This window comes from Brassica oleracea, chromosome C1 (assembly GCF_000695525.1).
Source record: "Brassica oleracea var. oleracea cultivar TO1000 chromosome C1, BOL, whole genome shotgun sequence".
Taxonomy (NCBI): Eukaryota; Viridiplantae; Streptophyta; class Magnoliopsida; order Brassicales; family Brassicaceae; genus Brassica; species Brassica oleracea.
The window spans coordinates 3,582,298-3,606,172 of NC_027748.1; the positions used below are offsets into that span (position 1 = coordinate 3,582,298).

General features: G+C 37.5%; 4 protein-coding genes and 1 pseudogene across 8 annotated transcripts; 1 reads left to right on the forward strand and 4 right to left on the reverse strand.

Annotated features, from left to right (window-relative positions):
* The first annotated feature begins 699 nt into the window (after nucleotides 1-699).
* LOC106311928 (zinc finger protein ZIC 2) lies at nucleotides 700-2,467 on the forward strand. Of its 2 annotated transcripts, none has more exons than XM_013749280.1 (3): nucleotides 700-1,195; nucleotides 1,390-1,568; nucleotides 2,035-2,467. In XM_013749280.1, coding segments are annotated over exons 1-3 (615 nt in total). In that variant the 5' UTR covers nucleotides 700-760; the 3' UTR covers nucleotides 2,036-2,467. The 2 variants fall into 2 exon arrangements, with proteins under 2 accessions (XP_013604734.1, XP_013604726.1); XM_013749272.1 differs by having other exon boundaries at nucleotides 1,390-1,565; nucleotides 2,037-2,333.
* A 433-nt stretch (nucleotides 2,468-2,900) lies between these two features.
* On the reverse strand, nucleotides 2,901-5,906 carry LOC106311912 (immunoglobulin A1 protease autotransporter-like). Of its 3 annotated transcripts, none has more exons than XM_013749262.1 (9): nucleotides 5,692-5,906; nucleotides 4,873-5,061; nucleotides 4,538-4,783; nucleotides 4,413-4,453; nucleotides 4,159-4,230; nucleotides 3,959-4,055; nucleotides 3,796-3,867; nucleotides 3,609-3,710; nucleotides 2,901-3,536 (listed from the first exon to the last, which is right to left on the reverse strand). In XM_013749262.1, exons 2-9 carry the CDS (start codon nucleotides 5,053-5,055, stop codon nucleotides 3,075-3,077), a joined length of 1,275 nt encoding a protein of 424 aa, XP_013604716.1. In that variant the 5' UTR covers nucleotides 5,056-5,061; nucleotides 5,692-5,906; the 3' UTR covers nucleotides 2,901-3,074. The 3 variants fall into 3 exon arrangements, with proteins under 3 accessions (XP_013604716.1, XP_013604699.1, XP_013604707.1); XM_013749245.1 differs by having other exon boundaries at nucleotides 3,959-4,058; XM_013749253.1 differs by having other exon boundaries at nucleotides 3,959-4,058; nucleotides 5,680-5,902.
* Nucleotides 5,907-8,964: 3,058 nt separating this feature from the next.
* Nucleotides 8,965-11,757, reverse strand: LOC106328273 (annotated as a pseudogene).
* A 209-nt stretch (nucleotides 11,758-11,966) lies between these two features.
* LOC106317436 (G-type lectin S-receptor-like serine/threonine-protein kinase SD2-5) lies at nucleotides 11,967-15,233 on the reverse strand. 2 transcript variants are annotated; one of them, XM_013755262.1, is made up of 2 exons: nucleotides 14,614-15,233; nucleotides 11,967-14,508 (listed from the first exon to the last, which is right to left on the reverse strand). In XM_013755262.1, exons 1-2 carry the CDS (start codon nucleotides 14,751-14,753, stop codon nucleotides 12,162-12,164), a joined length of 2,487 nt encoding a protein of 828 aa, XP_013610716.1. In that variant the 5' UTR covers nucleotides 14,754-15,233; the 3' UTR covers nucleotides 11,967-12,161. The 2 variants fall into 2 exon arrangements, with proteins under 2 accessions (XP_013610716.1, XP_013610711.1); XM_013755257.1 differs by having other exon boundaries at nucleotides 11,969-14,525; nucleotides 14,631-15,233.
* Nucleotides 15,234-21,202: 5,969 nt separating this feature from the next.
* On the reverse strand, nucleotides 21,203-22,771 carry LOC106293270. Its single transcript, XM_013728926.1, has 4 exons — nucleotides 22,582-22,771; nucleotides 22,351-22,465; nucleotides 21,955-22,069; nucleotides 21,203-21,879 (listed from the first exon to the last, which is right to left on the reverse strand). The coding sequence occupies exons 1-4, from the start codon at nucleotides 22,680-22,682 to the stop codon at nucleotides 21,413-21,415; spliced, it is 798 nt and encodes a 265-aa protein (XP_013584380.1). The 5' UTR covers nucleotides 22,683-22,771; the 3' UTR covers nucleotides 21,203-21,412.
* Nucleotides 22,772-23,875: the final 1,104 nt, after the last annotated feature.

Consider the following 23,875-nt stretch of genomic DNA (forward strand, 5'->3'; position numbering starts at 1 on the left):
TAAAAATTATGGCAATGAAATATTTATGTTATGACAACAAATCATGCGACGGCTCAGCCGATCAATGCAGAATAATAAATAAATTATACGGCGGCTCGGCCGACCAATTAATAATAAACAGAATATAAGGCGGCTCAGCCGACCAATAAATAATAAACAGGATATAAGGCGGCTCGGCCGACCAATAAATAAATTAAATTACTAGTAAATAATATAGGCGGTATTCCGGCCATTATAACATGATATAAATAATAGTAGAGGCGGTATACCGACCATTATAACAGGGTATAAATGATACAAATAAATTTTACCGAATCGCAGAGTGATCGTGCTGATAACGTGTTATGAAATAACTTATAATTTATAGTATCGAGAAATTTAAATAAGAGTATAATTTAATACCCGTAGGAAGCAAATAACACTAATATGAGGGAGAGAGTTTATTATAAGGAAGAAGAAGAAGATGTAATGGTTCTTTGATTATAAACTCTTGTTCTTGTTTTATGGTGTACAAAAGAGTGAGATGAGTGATGGTATTTATAGTGAACAACAATACATAAAATAACAAAGATAGTGTTTAATTTGGTAAATGAGTGGGTGATCATAGTGTTTGATGAGTAGATGATCATAGTGCTTGAGTTGGTAAAGAAGTGGATGATAATTTCAATGCTTAATTTATAACATCCATGATATTTTCAGTCTCATAAATATCTTTCATCTCCTCTCACACACACTCCACTAAAAAAGAAGATTACCAAAAATGATCCTGAGAAGCGCGTCGTCACTGGACCTTAACATACGCGCTGCCCAAAAATCCCCAGCTCCACGGTGTGCAAACGGAGCTCGCGTGGCAACGACGGCTTGTCCCGTCTCCGCTTCTCGCCGAGGATGTAAGTCGATGCCCAGAGCTTCTTCAGATGGAAACCTCCACGAGAAGAGAGCGGTTCAGAGCAGAACCAAAACGTCCAGCGTCTACTACGACGACGCGTCGTCTTCCAGGGTCTTGGAGAGATCAAGGCTCCACCAGGGAGGTTCTAACGGTGGATTTGGCGGTAGAGGTGGTGACGGTGGTGCCGGAGGTGACGGCGGAGGCGGAGGTGGAGGTGGGAGCGTTGATGGTTACTACGAAGAGATGATCCAACGTTATCCTGGCGACGCTCTTCTTCTCGCTAACTACGCGCGTTTCCTCAAAGAGGTATACATACACAAACACCACATGTATATATAGAGACAAGATAAAGACAAAGCTAAACTATTAGTGTAATGAGTCTAACTTACACTTGGACTTGGTCTGTATATTTTCTCTATATTGAAATATTAATATTATTTCTCTCAGTATTTTGATTGGTTACTTAAATCTGCTAATTTTGGTGTATTAATATTGTTCAGGTGAAGGGTGATGAGAGAAAAGCAGAGGAGTACTGTGAAAGAGCGATGTTGTCTGAGGATGGGAGAGATGGTGAGATGCTGTCTATGTATGGGGACTTGATATGGAAAAATCACGGAGATGGTGTTCGTGCCCAGTCTTACTTTGATCAAGCTGTTCAATCCTCTCCTGATGACTGGTGAGTACAAACATAACTACAGTTGTTACAGTTCAGTATCTGCTTAGAATCCTAATGATATATGTGAGTAAAGTCTCTAATTTTGGATTTGGGTTTTCCTTAGTATATCCAAGACGCAAACTTCACAAGTTTTTTAATCCATTTTTGGTAGATTGCTGAGATATTGGGCCATTGAGTATTTGTTATGACCAGCTTTATTGATTGTTTTCATAGGAATGATATTGTTGAAAGGGAATAGTAAGATAACATTTCACGTAAATGATTTTGTGGATCAAATTTGATTCGCTCTATATCCAACCTTTGAAGAAGTTGATTGGTCACATTATTGAAAATAACAGACATCTCATTCATGATTATTTTCTTTCTCTGCATCTTCAATGTTTATGCGGTGTGCAGTAGTTAGTAGATAATGCGTTACATCATCATGATCAATATAAATCTAATATAACTGATAAATGGTGTTTATGGCAGTCATGTTCTTGCCTCATATGCTCGGTTTCTATGGGATACTGAAGAAGAGGAAGAGGAGGAAGAGGAAGGGGAGGAAGAAAGTAAATATGAGAATGGTTTCTCTACCTATAACCCATCTGTGTCAGTTATGTCCTGACCCTTGCTGCTGATTTTAAACCGGTGTAATATATATAATAACAATTTGAAGTCCGGTTTAATCATAAAATATCTTGTGCACATTGAGGTAGACGATATGCTTATGTGTTGGAAGAGACGAACCAATTATCAAAACTCCAAAGATGCATTATTGTGACGGAAGTGTGATATTTCAAAGAAGATAAAAGTGGTTTGTGTCCATAGGCTTAGAGCTAAAAAGGTGTGAATTGGGATTGGTCATGGGCTCTAGATAGAATCAATTATTGGTTGTCAAAAATAAAATCAATTATTGATCAGTGGTTGCTAGAGACGTCACGCTCAAGTCAAGTCATTTGTGCTTTGTGTCGATGCATGCATGAAATGAACTTTTATCGTTGCAATTTGCAATACGGAAATGAACCTTTTTGTGTTTATATGAACAAATATCAAGAAATAATATTTTGTTTATTCAAGAATGTTTATTTAAATTTTCTTTCTACACCTTCACGTATATAAGATTTTTGTCAAAATCTGTACTCCACGTTTACTATGTTAAAGATGATCCAACTATAACAAAAGAAACGGCACAATAACAAAGATAAAGAAGAGAAAAAAAAGAAAGCATACACTGAGCATAAGCATACGCAGAAAATCTCCTGAATATTCACTTTTTAGAAATCAAAACATGTTGCAAAAAAAAAAAAAAAAAAAAATCAAAACATCAAAAAGAAAAAGATCTCGACATCAAAATACAACATAAAAGATTAAAAACATTACACCATCAAACATAGAAATATATAAAAAGCAACAACCTTTAGAACCAAACACAATGATTCTTTCCACTCTTTTACCCATTTCTTCTCAAACAAGTTTTGGTCGAAGATATATATAACTATTACATGCTTTCTTTTCCTCTTGTCTTCCTTAATTAACGCAGAGCTCTTTATGCTCAACAGCAACAGCTTCAGATGCCTGAATGGACTCGGCTCTGTCTTCATCAATCCTTGGAGATACAGTCTCATGCGAGTTTTCTCCATCAGCTTTGGGTGATGCAGTCACTTGTGCTTCCTCTTCTATGGTATTTGAAGACTGGTTTTGAGTTTCTGCATCTTTTTCAAGTTTCTTTCTTTCAGGTTTCACCTTTGCTGAGGTTGTGGCGGCGGGTTTTCCATCAGGGAGAGCTGTTTTCTGAGACGGCAGTCTTGGAAGTGACTTGCGCAACGGTTGCTTCTTGGGATCAACTGTTGCCACAGTTCCCTTAGCAGTTGGATTTTCCCTAGAGGCTTTCTCATCTAGACTCAGCCTACCGACGCGAGGGGTTTGAGTTTCTTCAGAATCAGTCTTCTTTCTTCCGAGTTTCGGAGATTTGGGTCTTGTTGGTGGTATCTACAATAACAATGAGAATTAGTACTTGATTAAAAAGTGAGATTATGGTTTTGAGGAGAGAGCAGAAGTAACCTTCTTTAACTCTGTTTTAGGCGGCTGAGAAAAGCTAGGCATGGGTGTGGCTTTGAAGTTCAAGCTCTTCCTCAGCTTCCTAAGCTCAGCTTCTTCTGTTTCCTGTGAGCGAGCCACGAGTTTTTTGTTTTAACAAGAAGTAGGTCGAGAATATACTATGACAAAGAAGAGGGTTTAGAAGACAAACCTTGGACTTGGCTTGCATGTTGTTAATCTCCTCTTCTTTCGCATGAGTTTTTTCCTCAAGCTTAACATAGAACTGTGCACAAACGCAGAAACATGATTTGTTTTAAAACATGTTTGTGGAGATAGGACAAAGTATATTGAATCAGAAGTTCAAGCACACAAACCTCTCTTCTCTTCTCAGCCCGTTGGTCACATTTGAAACTGAATCCATAATTTGGAAGTGCACCAACTTTACGAGGTTTGCCATCGTCTGCCTTGGGGCTACTATGGAAACCAGAAAGTCAAAATCAACATAAATGCAGAATTGCCTCAAGCTTGCCACAAGAAAGAAGAGATGGTAAAGATAAAAGGTGAAAGAAAATACTTAGAAGACTGAGTATCATCTTCAGATGTCTCATGGGTTTGTTTCTTTTGAGGCTTTGGTTTCACCTTGTCCCTGTATCAAAGAGAGTAAGAAATCTCCAGGTTTCAACGATTGTTAAAAGGACAAAATGACTAAATGAGAAGACTTATAAGATATAACCAATGTATAATCTAATATATGGAAGTTATTGAACTCTAGCAAAAGTTCAAGTTTTATGGAAAGGAACTCTGATTTCAAAAATGAGGACTCAGTACCCGGTGGCGCTTTCAGCTGGTGCAGAGTCTTGCTTTCCATGCTGATATGAAGAAATCATCAGCTTGAAATAAGAACAAGGTCACACAAGAATATGCAAATAAACCTAGAAGCAAGAGATAAGTACCTCCGTGACGTGAGCCGCTCTGCCATTGAGTGATGTGCTTTTTAGAGACTTTGTTGTAGGTGCTTTAGGAGCAACAGAAGTTACAGAACCATTTGATGCTGCCACTTTAACAGTTGCATCTTTTTTCTCTTTCTTCTTTTTGATATGTGCCGATGGAACACTCTTACCACCTGAGAATTTCTCATGCTTAAGCTTCTTTTCGCCTTTAACATGCTCTTGATCTTCTACATTTACACCTTGTGTGACCTAAAATAGTAAAAGAGACAAAAACACAAATGTTAATCATAGCCATTTATCTAACGGACGAGTAGACAAACCATCCAAGAGTTACAAACCTCAGCTGCTGTCTCTTTGGGCTGTTCAACTGCATCCAAATTGGAACTATCTCCTGAATTCTCATTCTGACTATCCGAAGTAGTATCCAACGTCTCGCCAGAATCAACACCATTTCCTTCAACACCACCATTTGCAAGAGCAGAGTCCGTCCCATCAGCAGCCATGACACTTTCCGGATCCATAGTAAACTACAAAAACAACAAAGATGGAGTTCACACTGATATAAGTGAAGAAGCAGAAAAGATTATGAACAGAAATATTAAGAAAATTTCACCTAAAAAAGCATGTTTCACCAAAATAAAATCAAAGTGCTTTTGTAGGGTTTATGAAGCTACAAAACAACACATATCAGTGACCAAGACTCAAGCTACAACATTTTAGAAGTGTTGAACATCAAAAGCACTCTTCTTGTCCAATACCCAAAGGCTTCAGCTACTCATAAGTAAATGGATTCGTACAAAACCAGGTCACCAGGTCGATCAAATTAAAGACAAAACCTACTCACTTAGCTTACTCATCCATAACTAACTGATCTACGTAAACAAATCAGAGAAACACAAATTTAATCTGGAATTAAAAAAAAAAAAAAAAAAAAGCAAATCTAAATCTTGTGGTACTGAGCTCACTAGTGATGGCAGTTTCAACTTTGGATCTACCGACACTCTAAACCAAGCAATGAAAAACGAACAAAGTAGATAACTTTCCTCAGAAGTTCCGCCATTTTTTTCACAGCAACCAAACAAAGAAGAAACAAGAAGACAAGGCCAAAAGAAACAAACAAGCAAAAAAAAAACACGAAGACGCACATCTTTACTCACCAAACGCAGTTACCAGAGCAAATCAAGCATCCATTAAAGGTGAAATCGAAGGAGAAGACTAAGGAAGACGAGGTTTCATAGAGTTTTGAGATTTCGATTTGTTCTTGAGTGCTTTTTTTTTTTTGTTGGTTTTGGGTTTTGTGAGGGATGGATTCTCTCTGTCTACTCAAGTTTTTTTTTTGTTCTTGTCTTTTTTTTTTTTCTCTATGTGAATAGAGAAAAATGTCAAAACTCCCATTTAATATTTATTACAACGACTAATCTAATTACCACGTCATCGGTGAAATTACGGTTAATCGGCGGTTTATTTATATTTTAATCGTGGGACTGATGGGGAGAGTGGAGGTTTCATGGAGCTAAATAGTATTTTCCTAATTTCCACTGTTAAAACTTAAAAATAATTTAAATATTTTTCTTTTTATATACTACAAGTCCTATATAACTAGAAGGCATGTATTACAAAAAAAAAAAAAAAAAAACTAGGAGGCATGTGCAACTTGGGGAGAAAAAAACAAACCATACGCGACTGAAACACTCTTTTTCTACTTGAAGCCATTTGAGTTAAATTTTGGTCTGTCTAAAACTATATATCAAGATAGTGGAAAATCAGTAAAAGATATAAATATATATATATAAACTAGCTTTTTTAAAAATGAATCTTTAATTTTGAATTGAATGGGTACAATGTAGCTAATATTTGTAGTTTTCAAAGAAAATGTATGGAATCAGGTGAATAATAGATGGTAAAATCACAAGATCCTCAGGATGTTAAACTATTTAGCTTACTCTTTGAGTCTTTTCACACATATTTTCATAGAGTAATATTACAGTTTTGGGTAAAATCCACTAATTGAATTTAGATGGGATATTTTAAGAACATATTGTTAAGGTAGATAGATTTCTAACCTAAAACCAATTGGTGATAAGTGGAGTGACTTATTTATCTTATATATTACTAAAGATCTCTTCCAACTACCGATGTGGGACATTTGTCCCTAATACGTCTCTTCGAGATGATGGTTCTTTAAGAGCCAATCTCGGAATGTTTGGGCAAGGATCGAGGGGCAACTTTGGGCCGGGTCGATGTGGATCGGGTTGGACTGCGTGGATTGGGCTTGGGCCGGGTCGATGGGGATCGAGTTGGACTGCGTGGATCGGGCTCTGATACCATGTTAAGCTAGATGGGCTTCCAACCTAAAACCAATTGGTGATAAGTGGAATGACTCATCTATCTTATATATTACTAAAGATCCATTCCAACTACCGATGTGGGAACTTTGTCCATGATACATATGAGAAGTTTAGGATTTAAGAACTAAAAGGCAGAAGTGGTTGTCCAAAAATAGAAGAAAACATTGTGGGAAACAAGTCCAAATTAAACATATGCTAATAGAAAAAGAAACCCGGATTTTAAGGGGGTTTTGGATATGGTTAGGTTACTTTTTACATATTGGTTTACATACAAATGAGAAAGACGTGACCTTCTCCAACATCCATTGGTGTTGACAAATAAAAAAGAACTTCACATTTTCTTAATCAAACAGTTTTAACTTTTCGTTAATTATTATACATATTTCAATCTATTTGGGTCGCTTTAATAAGGTGAACCATGCTTTTCCCCACACTATTATAGTATTATAACATGCTTTACTCTTAAATGGGAACTTTACTCATCCTGTTAATCATCAGAAATATTAAAGCCAGCTCATGGTATCTGCACTATCTGTTATTTAAATGTATATGTACTCGAATGGTTTTTAAATGTACTTTTCAAAAGTAACAATCAAAGTAAAATAATACCTTGAAGACTACTCAAGACACATGACCTCGATATACAGCTTGACGACTGTAGAACTACACGTAAATACAAATCGATTGTCTTATAGACCAATATGATGATACAAATAGATAGATAGTTGCTTCTTCTTTTTTGACCAATCAATAATATTCAGATTAGGATTGTATAGGTAAAGAGAAGTTGATAAAGTACAATATTACCCATTTTATGCAAAATAGTAATTAAAGAATACTAGTGTTCATAACTAAATACGTGCACCCACATGTACATTTCTACACACCCAACCACAAGCTTGTGGTAGGCCTAGATAATTAATTCAAATTAAAGTTTGTTTTTCTTAAGAAACCAAATGAAAGTTAGCATTACTTATTTCTTAGACTGCATATGAACTAATAGTTTATTAGTTATAGTAATTAAGAATTAGAAACCTAATTAAGAAGCTTAGAAGGTGTTACTCCTTTCTACATCATTTGTTATTTTGATCATCATGCGCTCGTACTTAGTTCTATCTCAATGTTTTTGTAGAGCACTTCACATTTAGAAATTGAAAAGTTTAATATATAGTTTAATGAATTAAACTAATTTCATTTGAACACTTGTTCTCTTTAGTAGAAATGGTAAGTATGATTATCCTGATTAGCACTGGGAGAGAGTGATTAAAGAGGAAGCAAAGTGATTAAACACAAAAACCACTTTTATTAGAGAATAGTTGGTCCAGCGATTAGTGTAAGATACAGGTACAACTGTGACACCATTCCTTTCTTGATGTTAATCTCAAAACTTTATCATTCCACCATTTCTATCTAATCCTAGCTTCTTTCTAAGTTTGTTCATTTAATGATTTCTCATCGAAATCGACAATTAGAGTACCTCTTTGATCAAGGCTATATATATTCGCAAATAATTAGTTTAGGTAGAAAACAATTGGAATATTGTAAGTAGTAAAAGCAAAATACTTTTTGTAAGATAGTTATGATGGTTTTAATGTCTCCTGAATAAAACAAGCATGTCGTTGCAGGGAAAATTAAATTAACCATCATACTAGTATTTTTCACTTGGCCCCTGAATTGACTAGTTTGATATAAGCATTGGTGAAGTTCTTTCAAGAATTTGTCTTGATCTTCCGTATATCGCTTCACCCACCTATGCTTCATCAAACTGCGAAGCTTGTATCAGTTGAATAGCTCCCCATTTTATCAACGAGCCCTATCCTCCAAGTGTTGTTCAGCACATATAAATCAACTCTACTTTGGAATGTTACTTAAAAAATTAGGTCTTGAAATGATACGTTAAGAACTTTCTACGGAGAGAGACCTTAAGCACTCATCTTCCTCCACGAGGCCATGAGCTAAATTAACAAATTGAGGTATATTAACATGTTGGTGATAAGAAACATTTGAAGAGAGCCACTGAATATTGAACATACCAGAACTCTCAGTACCTCCTTTTTTTTTTTTTTTTTGGAACATTCTAAAAACTCTCAAGTACTCCATATTCAGATAAATTAAGGCAAAAAATATAAACAAAACATCCAGAATTAACCTCACATAGTCACATGTTCCATTCTAGATATAATATACCTTTTACATTTCCAAACTTGTCGGCTCACCAACAAAGAGAAACACTATTACAACAGAGTATACTAAGTTACTAACCAAAAAGACGTCTTATCTCGGACCGGAGAGCTCGCTATGAAATACCGATGATGAAGTTCTACCATCGCTTTCTTCGCTGATCGACCTCAACTCCAACCTCGTGTAACGGTTCGGGTCTAAAGTGGAAGAAGACGGAGGCTGAAGCACCGGGAAAACTCCTTCAAGCATTTGAACAGCTTTGCTCATGGACGGTCTCAAATGCATATCTTCTTGTATACACCAAAACGCAGTTTTCATCGCCCTTCCAACTCTCGCATCGTTCACAATATCAACACCCTCCTCCTCCTCCATCTCCCAATCAACGTTCTCTATAAGCAACCCTTCCCGCATCCTCGTAAAAGCATAAGCAGGAAAATTGGTACTCGCTAAAGAAGACTCTTGGTTCTTTCGTCTTCTTATTATTTCTATAAGAACCATTCCGTAGCTGTAAACATCGCTCTTCTCCGAGATGGCGTAGGTTGTGATCCATTCGGGAGCCATATAGCCTCTCGTACCGCGCAGAGTCGTGAAAACATGGCTCTGCTCCCGGGTCATGAGCTTAGCGAGTCCAAAGTCAGATACCTTGGCACTGAAGTCATCATCCAACAAGATGTTCTCAGGTTTAATATCACAATGGATGATCCTTGCGTCGCAATCTTCGTGTAGATAAGCTAAACCTTTCGCTGTTCCGACCGCGATGCTGAACCTTGCGTCCCAATCCAAGAGTATATCTCCGTCCCTTCTCCTGAATATCCATCTCTCTAACGAACCTTTCGATAAGTACTCGTAAACGAGAAGCCTCTGAGCTCCTTCCTCGCAGAATCCTGTGAGATGCACCAAGTTTTGATGATGGATGTGCTACCGATCGTACAAACCTCGGCTTTGAATTCCTTCTTGCCTTGACCTATTCCTTCGAGCTGCTTCACGGCTATGTGAGAACCATCTGGTAACGTTCCTTTGAAAACTGAACCAAACCCTCCTTGACCTAACTTGACGGAGAAGTTACGCGTAGCTAACTGAAGATCTTTGTAAGGAAATCGGATAGACGTACAAGGTAGTATGTTGACGAAACTATGAGTCGTCTCTTGAGAAGCAAGCAAACGTGCTTTCACTCTCCTATGAATCCGAAACGCCGCGAAGATCAAAACGCAGATGATAAAGACCGCCGCCAAGACGGTAATAATAATCACTATATATGGAAAGTGTTTCCCATCGCCATCTCCGTTATTTTTAATAACTCCCAAATCATTAGTAGCCACCTTGATATAAGAGACGAAACCAGAACCTCCCCTTCCAGAGGATTTAAAGCTTCCAATCCAATCAAACAAGAAGCAGTTACCAGAACTGTTCTGGAAGAACAAACCGAGGCACGAGCAGTTGTTGCTGCAAAACTCTTTACAGCTATCAAGATTAGTGTTGTTGGTGAAAGGAGAGGCAAACTCGAGTGCGAAATAGTCAACCCCGTCTCCAGCATTTACAAGTTTCACAGACAATGTTGCATTGTTGTTTGTTTTCTTACAATCAGAAGTGATCCCGGTTTTGCAATCTGACTGAGCCCTTGACAATCCGGACACACATTGACACACTTTACTAACAGAGCAAAGGTAGTAAGGGCTACAAGGCTCGGGCGTTGCACACTGATCGTCTGGGATTTTTTTGGAAGAATCAGCTGCAGCAGACACACCACTCCCAAGACTTGTAAAGGAGACCACACCGTTGTTTCCCAGAACCGCAATCCAAGTGGCGTTATCATCTCTACTTTCTGATGAAATCAAAAACTGCCATAACAAAGACTGTTTATCATCAAAGAACCTCCACGAGTTTCCGAGTAAAGACGATGAAGTCACTACACCACCGTCTTTATCAATGATCCTCCCTCTGTCGCTTCGCATGGACCAGTACACTTGAGGAGTCAAGCTGTTGACAGATAAAAACATATCTCCTGATTTGATCTCAAGAGAATAAGTCATGTTGCTCGAATAAGAAGCATTGCTGGTAAGCTTCATGCCTTCTCTAAAGAATTGATTCGTGATAAGAGTATCTGTAGGATGATCAAAGCTCTCCCAGATCGAAGCTCCGTCACCAGAAACAACAACGAGGTTTCCCGAGTCACGTAGCTCGATTCTTGAAGCGTTTTTGCCTGAATTATCCAGCCTCCAAACCTCGGATCCTCCTCCTCCTCCTTCTCCACGCAGCACCACATTCCCGTTGTCTTGGAACTGTAGCTTGTCGGAATTTGAAACAGGGGAAGCTCTGTTTGCCGACCAGATGAGTCTCGAGCTGCTTCTGTGGACGATGCTGAGTGTGAAGAGAGTGACGTCATCTGGTGTGGTTATGAAACCGAAACCAAAGTTTTTGTTGATGGATTCGAGGAAGACACCTTTGTTGTTGATGTAATTCACCTGAGATCCTTCAAACCCTGGAGAGATGCTTCCATTGTACGGTACAAGGCAAAGCAGCGGGTCCGGGAAGAATATCATCAACATAGATGCTAAGAGGACACTGAAGAACATTCTCATTCTCATAGCTTCCTGCTTTTCTCGTTTTTTCTTCTTTTGCTTGTTTGTGTGGCGAAAAACCGCGACACACGTTAGAAGAATTAAACCAAAAATAAATGGAGTTTTGTAAATGTTTGGATTGTGATTCACGCTGAGAATCGGATAAGGAAAAGAAGAAAGGAAAAACAGTTGGTCTTGTTACAAACATTCTAGTCTAGCAAGAAGGTTTCAAAGTGGGAAAGCTTTTAGTTTTAGTGGTTGGTCACACGTGAGATACGCGTGACTTATTATTTACGAGTATATACGAGTCTGATCATCAAGCTTGGAAGCTCCTCTCTTCAAAATTGAAATAAAATTACAAAAAGTATCTACTATTATCAGTAGAAAATCGATGAGTAGTACATTTTAATCTATGTATACAAAGTCGGAACATTACAAAACTGAAACTGAGATAGAGCACTAATCTTTCAAACAGAACAACAATATACGATCAATACTGTCAGCTAAAAAACCTATAATAACAAGACACTAAAAACTAGGCTATCTCGGACCGGAGAGTCTCACGGCAGAGAGATAGTTCTCACTATTACAATCCGACGGTCCAGACGACGTACCACCACCTTCCTCGCTAATCGACTTACAGAAGCTCGAGTAAAGCCTCGACCCCAAAGTAGAAGAAGACGGAGGCTGAACCACGTGAAAAACACCTTCAAGCATCTGAACAACTTTGCTCATCGACGGTCTCAAATGCATATCTTCTTGTATACACCAAAGCGCAGTCTTCATCGCTCTCTGAACTCTCTCATCGTCCACGTCAACGTTCTTCATCTTCCCATCAACAATCTCCAAAAGCTTCCCTTCTTCCATCATCTTGAACGCATAAGAAGGAAAATGACACTTCTCCGAGGACTCTGATGGATCATAGTTCTTTCTCCCTCCTATCAGCTCTAGCAACACCATCCCGTAGCTGTACACATCGCTCTTCTCCGAGATCGCGTAGTTTGTGATCCACTCAGGTGCTAAATAGCCTCTAGTCCCACGCATAGTCGTGAAAACATGGCTCTGCTCTCTAGTCATGAGCTTAGCTAGTCCGAAATCAGATACCTTGGCGTTGAAGTTATCATCCAAAAGAATGTTCTCAGGTTTAATATCGCAATGGATGATTCTTGCATCGCAATCTTCATGTAGATAAGCTAACCCTTTCGCTGTTCCGACCGCGATGTTGAACCTTGTATCCCAATCCAACAGAATATCTCCATCTCTTCTCCTGAATATCCATTTCTCCAAGGAACCTTTCGCTAAGAACTCGTAAACCAGAAGCCTATGAGCTCCTTCCGCGCAGAAACCCCTAAGCCGCACCAGATGCAGATGATGAATGCTTCCGATGATACTAACCTCGGCTCGAAACTCTTTCTTGCCTTGACCTATTCCTTCAAGCTTCTTCACCGCTAAACGCGAACCATCAGGTAACGTCCCTTCGTAGACCGATCCAAACCCTCCTTGACCTAACTTGATAGAGAAGTTATTCGTCGCTGACTGAAGATCTTTAAACGTAAACCTAATAGGCATCCCCGATAGATTCTCCAAGAAGTTATCCTCCTCTGAGCTATGCTCCTCATCAGCGTCCAGAATAGTTTTCGTCCTCGTTCTCCTATGAATCCGAAACGCCACGAAGATCAAACAACCGATGATGAAAACCGTCGCCAAGACGATAATCACTATATAAGGAAAGTGTTTCCCATCACCATCATCACCGTTATCTCCACCTCCTAAACCATTAGTAGCCACCTTGATGTAAGAAACCAAACCAGAACCTCCACTTCCAGAGGCTTTAAAACTCCCAATCCAATCAAACAAGAAGCAGTCACCAGAACTGTTCCGAAAGAACAAACCGAGGCACGAGCAGTTGCTGCGGCAGAACTCTTTACAGCTATCGAGACTAGCTTTCTTAGAGAACGGAGAAGCAAACCCGAGAGCAAAGTAGTCAACACCGTCTCCAGCATTTACAAGCTCCACACGGGAAGATGCGTTATTGTCTTCCTTATTACAAAGAGAAGTATCGATCCCGGATTTGCAATCAGACCGAACTCTTGATAAACCGGAAACACATCCACACACTTTACTACCAGAGCATGTGAAGTAAGACCCGCAAGGCTCGGGCGTCGCACACTGATCGCTCGGGATTTTGGTGGAGGAATCAGCAGCAGAGACACCGCTCCCGAGATTCGAGAACGAGATCACACCGCTGTTTCCTAAAACCGCGATCCACGTGGCGTTATCGTCTTTATTATCCGAATACACAAACTGCCATAGCAAAGACTGTTTCTCATCAAAGAACCTCCACGAGTTCCCGAGGAGTGACGATGACGTCACGACGCCGTTTTGTTCGATGATCCTCCCTCTGTCGTTCCCCATGGACCAGTAAGTTTGAGGTGTCAAGCTGTCGACGGATAAAACCATGTCTCCCGATTTAATCTCGAGAGTGTAACTCATGTTGCTCGAAGACGGGTTGCTAGTGAGCTTCATGTTTTCTTTAAAAGCCTGGTTTGTGATCAGAGTATCCGTAGGATGATCGAAGCTCTCCCAGATCGAGGTTCCGTCCCCGGAGACAACCACGAGGTTCCCCGAGTCGCGAAGCTCCATTCTCGAAGCGTTTTTGTTTGCATTGTCCAATCTCCAAACCTCGGATCCTCCTTCTGTACGGAGCACGACGGTTCCGTTGTCTTGGAACTGAAGCTTGTCGGAGTTCGAGACAGGGGAAGCTCTGTTCGCGGACCAGATGAGTCTCGAGGTGGGTTTGTGGACGATGCTGAGTGTGAAGAGAGTGACGGAAGCTGGAGTGGTTACGAAGCCGAAGCCGAAGGCTGAGCTGTTGGATTCGAGGAAGATGCCGTTGTTGTTGATGTGGACGATGCTGAGTGTGAAGAGAGTGACGGAATCTTGCGTGGTTACGAAACCGAAACCAAAGTTTGAGTTGTTGGATTCGAGGAAGATGCCGTTGTTGTTGATGTAGTTCATCTGAGTTCCTTCGAAGCCTGGGGAGATGCTGCCGGTGTAGGGTACACCGCCGTGTAGAGGATGAGGGAAGAGAGTTAGACATGTTGTTAAGAAGATGATGAAGAAGCCTCTCATCGCTTTGCCTAGAATTTTACACTAAATCTTTATGGAAAAAAATGTAAACTTTTTTTGTGTGTGGATCAAGTCAATGGATCTGAGAAACAAACAAAAGAAGATTCCCAAAAGATGCAAAAAGACAAATCTCAGAGCGCTGTCAGGTGAACGGTATGCATCTGTAAATGGAAACTGATTGTTTCTAGATTCATAGCAAACCTCCCCCGAGAAGAAGATTTCGTTACGGAGAAATAATCAAACAGAGAAACAAGAACTCGCCTTCGTCTTGTTAGAAAGTTTCAAACTTTCCGACGAGTAAATTTGAAATTGAAATTGAAGAAGAGTTGGATTAATTTGAAGGGGTTGGAGAACTCTGGTTTTGTGTGTTTTGCCTATCTGTCTCAGATTCAATGAAGTTTGAATTGGGTCTTTGCTAAGAGAGGAAAGCGACAACTGGGGGGGATTGAAACAGAGAGAAGAAGGTTGTGAAGAGTGTCTTAATTAATAAAAATCTGTGTGAGCCGTTTCCTTTAAATCCGTTTTCCTTTTTATATTTTCCCTCTTGCGACCGTCACAAACTATTATGGACAGATCCGACCCGCTTGGGTGGGTCTCTCTTTTTAACCAAACATGTTCTTAAATTTTTTCCAGACCCTTTTGACTTTTTGACTTTTCAGAGAGGACAGAAGAAGGAGACAGATGTAGTTGATTGTGTAATAAAGGGTTGTGTGGATAGGTTCGCACCGTACAGATTGCATTTATGTTTTCGTAAAAGAATTGCATTTTTACTGAATGGTTGCGGTGGAATGAAAACTATTCTTTTGTTTTTAACGAAAGAACAATCTGAACATCACTTGAGATTGCTTAAAATTGTGTCATGTATGAAACTTGAATTTGGTGTGTAATTGATATTTGTATTGCAGATGACGGATTGTTTTTTCGCCTTGTCATCACTAGTTAAAAGTTACAGGTTTCAATTATGTTTTTAGTAAATGTAAAATCATACAAAATTCAATATCAAATGAAACCAAAATAAAAAATAATGTATAGCATCTTCGATACAAAACGTTATTTTTTTAAAAAAATTGAGTAACTCTGGAGTTTATTTAACTTTAGTCATATCCTATTTGGAGTAAAAAAATGGAATAAATTTACTTTATTATATAATAAAAATGATTTGGGTGTCGAAACATTGTTCTATTCTAAATTCTATTTTGGAATAAAATATAAAATGAAATTGGAGGCAAAAACTCTCTTTTTTGAAAGAATTTTAAATTGTATTCCAATCAAAAAACCTTTCTTCTCTTTTAGTCATGGGGAATTCAAAGATGGATCAGCCAACGTCAAAACATGGGTTTTTCGTGTGTGTAGTTTGAATACACATCTACTTCGTCTTTTTCTTTACCGTAAAAAAGGAAACTATGTTCAACAAATAACACCTAAACTTACTTTTTCCAATAAAAGTAAATAACACCTAACCTTACTAAGTCTTCCCATGAAATATTAAAAACAGAATATCACTCACAAAAACGTAGAGATTACGAAGGAAAAAAAAACTATGAATTGGGTTGGAAAAGAACACGAAGAGGGACGTGGGGAAGTGTGAAAAAATAGATTGAGGTGTTTGTTTGATTGTTAAGGTAAGACTGAGTACGGAAGCCACAGCGGTCAGTATACCGAACTCCCCGTGTACTTTCTTACGTTCCATCAAGAATTTTTTACATACATATTTGCCCATAAGAAAATAAAATCTTTTTTAGACAAAAGTAAAGAGAAAATATGTTTCTTTATTATTGTTTAGTCTATTTCTTAATAATTTGTTTTTTTTTTAATTTTTAAATTAAAAATAATATAGCAAATTTTGTCGAGAGCCACAAAGTCAATTTTTGACCATTTTTTCAGTTTTAGGTTAATGTAAACGACAATTACTGAAATGTCTTCATCCCTAACCTATCACTTACGAGTTTATAGCGGCTGTTCATTTTTTTTTCCTCACCATTTCTTCGCTTTGTCTTATAAATCTTGTTCCTTTTAATCAAAATATGATAGATCTTTACCATGAATTGAGATTTCAAGCTTAACATCTAGAAAATAAGGAACTTTTAACCTTTTCCGAGTAGTTGACCGAATCATCTCGAATCGCCACGGCCACCGGCCGTTACACGATTTTCCGGCAAGTTTCCGGCCACGGAGAGCGCGTTTTCGAACATGGGTTACAGATGAGTGATATGTGGATGTTTGAAAAACATGGATAGCTACATATAGAATATAAGCATGGAACGACACATGTGGATGAGTGTGGAAAGATAAGCGTGGACGGGTAAACATGGACGGCTATTTGTGGACGAGTAAAATTATGATTAAAATTTAAAATTCAACATACTACATATCTCATGGTGGAGGACTGTGACGAGCTCGAACCACCGCAGCTTCACCGAGCTCATCCACGATGATGCTGAGCTTGGAATCCATGGTGTGGTTCACCGGGAAGAGGAGCTGACTCGTTTTGACCGGAGGTTTTGCAGGAGGAGATGACTCGTTTTAACTTTTTTGGTTTGTTTAGCTTTGTTTTCATCACTCAAGCTTGTTTTTTTCTCTAGACATGTACGTGGTAGTTATTGGTTTGAAGTCATTAATTTGTTCATCCTTGAGATTGTGGACACATTGGCAACCATATCACAGTCTTTCAATATGTTACATTTTGTTATATATATGTTTAGTATTTGATTTAGTACTCTATCCACCACATCAAGTTTCAATTCCCTATCTACAAATTTAAGAGATCTCTCTTGTTCTTTATTCATGGTTATGTTAGCGCCTATATCCACAACATAATCAAAATCATCTTGTCCCCGTCCACATACAAACATTGTTGTTGGAGTTGTGTTCTTAAGCTCAACTATTGTGGAACTTACTCTGATGAAGCTTCTGGAATTTTTACATGTATCATCCGTCCACGCATCGAATGTCTATTAAGGGTCAAGTTGTCCACAGTTTATGACTGGTCCACAACAAAGTGTATTACATGTAGGAAGTGGTTTTGACTGCAAATAAAAGTTAAAAAACGGCCTAGAGCTCTTCCATCAATCCACTGTTCTGGTAAATATCAAAATCTCCAATATGCCCCTGGTTAATGAAATGGACCAAAACCAAATTACTCCTTTTTCACTACCGACGTGGTGTTTGGTTTGACTTCATGGTTACAATCTTCAAAGCAGATTCATCAACCCTTCTTTTTCAACGGCCGAGCGTTATTCCTGAATGTATGATTCATACTATTATCAATGCCAATTTTAAAATTTTCATTACTTAATTGTTTGGCGACACAGGATATACCTAATCGATATGTTGTAACCTCCCCCTACCATTTAAAATTCTCGGTGATTTATCGTTGTTGCCACTCCGTAAACCAAGTCAATCATGTGAAAACTTTAACATGTAATTAGTTTTTTTATGGTTATATACTAGAGTAGCTAGATAAATATTGAGACAACTCTTGATTCCACAGATCCTCCAGAAGGGCACAAATATAATAAGAGTAAAGTTTTCATTAAAACGTTACATCATATTAATTGCTCAAATGAAATGTAGTTGGGGAGTTAGCATTGGTTTTAATGACCCGCAATCATCTACTCCCATTCATATCCCTAAGTTATAAATTATTCTGAAATGAGTTGGCGAATCGCCAAGCGTATTATACATACATCCATAGTATTTCATACTAGTGAAAAATGACAAGCATTAAATTATAAACATAAATTATTGGAAAAATAATAAACAGCTACGCAATAGTAATGGATCATAGTGATACAATTCGATGTGGCCTAAACAGTGACAGCACCATAGGTCTTTAACTAAACCTAAAATGCAACTTCCTCAAACATGCATCTTCCATTATTGTTTATATATATACACAATTATGTACGTCTGGATATGTACTATTGTCATCTGCATTTATATATAAAATATATATCCATTATCAATATATGTCATAGCTTCATGGTCCATCTTCTTCTGGAAGTCCTTTATTTCCAGTTGTATAGGTTATTTTACTTATGAGCTCTATCTTTATAATGTTTTATTTTTCTTTCTTAGAGATTTCAAATGTACATATGTGGAATTACTTTCTCGACGATGTGTTGATATATAACTTATCTGCATCCTATAACTTATTGAATTTAATATATTAAATAGACAACGTCAGTATGAGTATGATAACATAACAAATTAAAAACCGATGTCTAATTAATGCTAACTATAACTCTCAAAGCAAAAATGTTGTAAATATTCGTAAAAGATACTACGTTTATGAAATAAGCGAGACTTTGTTATATTTCAGGTTCGTAAAGTAAGAAACTAAGAATATGTGAACACAGAGCTACTTTACGAAAATGGAGATTAATTTGTCTTATTACATAAATCAAAGAGACTCTGGGTTCACATATTTTATCTGCCTTTCCACATAAAATAGAATAAGATGCTTTTTCACGTTTGAATATGGTTCCGGATATTATATTATCATTTGTTAACCAGGCAATTAGGTGGTTTGTAAGAAACTAAATCTTGTTCGTGGTACGTCAACGTGACATATCGCTCGCTTCATTGTTGGTATTTTCTTTCTTTCTTATAGACAACTCATAAGAAATTATATCACCATATCTTTACGTATTCTAAAAACATGTTTGATTCCGCCTATTCTTTTTTCAAAAAGACAATTATATATTTTTGTTGTTTTGTGATTATTGTCGATCTATTTAAAAAAAAAAAAGTTTTATGACAAAGGTATGCATGGAGAACTAGAAGTTAATCTTTTTATCAAGACTAAAGAGTAGTCAAAACTCAAAAGCAATATATTTTTTGGGGTCAACAATTTAGTATATCAAAGCAGTAAAAATTGTATGGTCTGATGGTCTCATTAGTGGTTAAAAATATCTGCGTTTTAGGTACTCCAGGGTGTAATCCTATGGCATCAGATGTTAAAGAAAAAAACACAAGAATCGTATATGTTGTTTAATAAACAATAACAACGTAGCTCTTTCATGCGTACATATGTTTCATGTATCTAAATATCTATCGTATGTTTACATATCATGATTTTACAGATGCATACAATAATACGTATGTAGGCATGTGCGTTAACAAGAATAAGCAAATCTTATCTCAACAAATCACATACTATAAAACATATAATTTTTATCTTGCATATCGGTATAGTTCGTCATGTATCTTCCACTACAATCATACGAATGATCACATTGGATATCATCAGGAACGTGGTAGCCGTCAACGTACAACTGAGATTTCTCTCTGCTTTTTCTTTTCTAAACTAGTAGTACTATAATACATAGTATATAATTGATCAATAATGGATCGCTTAATTCCAAGAAAAATACTAATTAAATTCAAAAGAACCGGTCATTTCTTGTCAAACCAATACGTAGAGAGTCAATTGGTCACCAATTTGAGTAATTTAAAACCACTTGGATCAACTTTTAGGTAAGACATAAATTAGTGAACAAAAAAAAAAAAAAGGTAAGACATAAATTATACTAATGAACAAGGTTATTTATATAATAATGGACGACGTTGGGCAATGAGAAAGAAAAGCCTCACTCAAAATCCAATGAGAAATTACTTTTGTGAGGAGATTAGTAGATTACAAAAAGCTTAACATTTTTAAATCTTATTTTCCATTTTTTCAATAATGGACTGCTTTGAAAAATGCTGATATAAAGAAGTCTTGAGATCAAAGATTCGTATTAGGTAAACTGAACTGGTAAAGTTTAAAACTGACGAGGTCTTCCATGCTGTCAAAAGTTTAGTTGAATTATGCTTCTGAAATTGAAATCTGTTAAATGGTATTTTACAACAAGGGAAATATATTGCCTCTATGTTATAATAATGTACAAGTGCATCTGTAAAATCAAAATATACACTCGTATAGATTTGGTTGTTGAGACATTTTTCTGCATGTAATAATTTTCTTTTTAGATTCATATTCGAGTATGCATGTAGTACTGCATGAGCTTTCTTTTAGTGTGACTCTCAACTCAACTCAACTCAAATTAATTTAATTTTATGTTATAGTCTAACCGTAACACCCAACGTAACACACAACATCACATAAGGTAGATCTGTTACATGAAAGCATTAACGTATGCATGGCATGGGCATCAAATAGTGATTTTTTAGTTTTCTACCTGTATCACTAGAATAATTAGCATATAATTTGGTCATGTAGGATGCAACGTAAAAACAAGTAGGCCCAAGAGAGTGGAGGGACTAATAAATGGACATACGCTGAGTTCAATACAAAACCAACTAACTTGCCCAAGCCCGTATCGCAAGAGTTAGCATTGGTTAGCAGGTTCCTATCACAACTATTTTCATAAAATCTTGTGATCGATACGTCTTACGAATATCTTGTGTAACTACTATCTATTGTGAAGGTACAGATGTAGTAGACTCGATATTTCGAAATCATGCTATTAAAAGTACATGGAAGTTTGATGATACAAGATTAATGAACTGACAAAAAGAAGAAGAAGACTGCTCTGTTTCCATCATTATCTCTCTCTCTCCATTTACATATCTAAAGACACCTAAAACCTACAGAGGAACTAAAATAGCTAACTAAGAGACATCCTCTAATACAAGACTCGCTATCTTACTCTCAATTTTCAGCTTTTGTTGCTGTTGTTACAGCTGCTTATCTTACTCCGTTTCTGACTAGGAGATCTGATATCTCCAAGAGGTCCTAAGCGCAGAGATAGATCACACCCATCAAAGGTAGTAGTGCCCTTTGTTGCATCAGTGGCAATCACAGGTTTGCTGCTCTTGTTCGACTTGTACGAGTCAGTGACATTGTTAGATCTTGGCAAAGAAGGAACCCTGAATGAATAACACAAAGGGTAGCTTGAGTACTTGGAGACAGGGCATCTCTCGACCCACTTCTCTTGAACATCGCTGTGAAAACTCATAACCTGAAGATTCTTCGGACAAAAGTTGTTCTGTTTCATGAAGGCTTGGTATTGCGGAGACAAAATGTTGTCCAACTTAGTTGAGTCTTGGCTAAGATAACATCTGGGGTTTATGTTCCGTTGGCTTCTTGAAGCTCTCCTTGGCGTGCAACCCAAATGCAAAGCAGCTACAGAAACAAAAAGAACAAGACTAAGAAGAAGAATCAAGAGAAGTGTAATAGTTCAGATTGTATACGGTATACCTTCAATACAAGGCTGAAGAAACTCCCCTTTTTCGGTGGTCTCATCGAGTCGGATTATGGTGTTAATGGCGTCGTTTGTACGGTCCAAAAGTGTATTCATGTCCATATACTCAGCCTAACAATGAAGTAAATCAAAAATATATAGTCAAGACTCAACTAACTTGGACACTTTACTTACAAATCTATTATTTAAGTACAGATACAGTGACATGAGTTTCAATGTTCATTATGAGATGGAGCAGAACTTCACAAGTAACACTGTATCTATCTCACTGTTCAATGGACTACTTCTCCGTTCCACAGTAACTGAAGCTAAATTACTGTTGAGAAACAGTCTTTTAAATTTCGAAATTAAATTTTTTTTTTGGAGAATGAAAATGTAATAAAGAAAAGAACCTCAGAATTGGCTTTGGAGTACATGATTTCTTCAGCTCTCAAGACAACAACAGGGAGCTTCTCTTGCCATTCAGTGTTCTTCTTGGTAGATTGGCTGTGAATCTCACAAGCAATCCTGCCAAAAAATAGGTTTCATATAACAATTGAGCTAAAAGAAAACAAAGAAGGGACACATGCACACCTCTACATACACTGTTACAGAGTGAGACAGAGAGAGAGAGAGAAGATGACCTGAAAATCTCTTGGATGAGCAAACCCCTTATGGGTTGGTGTCTGTCACTATGCCAAACTCTTCTGATGCATTCGTACGGTCTTGGCCCTGGCCTCGGCATCTTCTTTCCCACCGCTTTCTCTTAAGTTCCTATGAGAGAGAGAGAGAGAAAAGACAAAGTCAGATTGTTTTGCTTCCCCTCCTTTCGCTACCCAACTCAATAATATCAGTGTGGGAGAGAGAGAGAGTGTCTTGTCAGTTGGTCCGGTCCGGTTCGTTCCGGTTTACTCCGCTTTTTTATGATTTTCATGGTCCGGCCTACCCTAGAGTCTATTCTCTATACTCTATAGGGTTGCAGTCCAATAAATTATTTTTAGATTATCCCTTTTCCAGAGATAATAAAACAAGAGCCTTCACCAACTACAGTTTATGTTGATAACCAAACATTGACCATAACTTAGTTCTACATATGATCTACATTTGCACTAATACTTAAATGTAAAGCTTTATTTCAAAGGTATGCGTGATTGGGAAGACTAAAACATTAGATGCCCAAAACGTTTTAATTCACTATATTATTGCGGTTGAGATTTTTATACTATTGTAAGACATTTTACGTCTTTATGGAAATTTAATCCTTAACATATCGCTTTCATTCTTGAATATGATGCAATACATTTTGAAGCTTTCGCTATAATTGCTTTCTCAAGGAAAAATAAACTAAAAAGAGTAAACAGTACATACCCATAAAGAAACTTTACAAGTTTTATTGTTTGGTTGAAGTAAAAAGCATTGCTTTCGTACCACCTCGAACCTTTCGCTTATAGTTTAATCTCTGACACTGAAATAACTCACGATGACGACAAAAGATGTAAAATTTCTGAATTGACAACCATAAAACAAAATAAGATATAGCTGACCAAAATATAAATATAGCTCAGTAAATATTCATTGAAGACCCAAACTGAGACCACTCACGTCACCGTTGTTGGAAGCAAGGCCCAAAAAGTCAGATTTGAAGGCCCAGTATGATGCATGCCGGGCACGTGGATACACAGTAAAAGCTCTATTGCGTTCGACATGAAAATGTTTCCTAAAAAATGGATCGATTACGAAAAACCATGCAGCCACGTGATATCATTCAGAGGCTACTTTACTAAGACCACCCACATTAATGAAACCCGTAAGTATTCATCTTTTTAAATGTCGTGGCGGCCCGTGCTACAGTGATGAACTTTAGGAGAGAGGAGTTCAGCCAAGAGAATTTTAGGAACGAGGGATTCATGTGATTTTATTATTTTTTTTTTTTTTTTT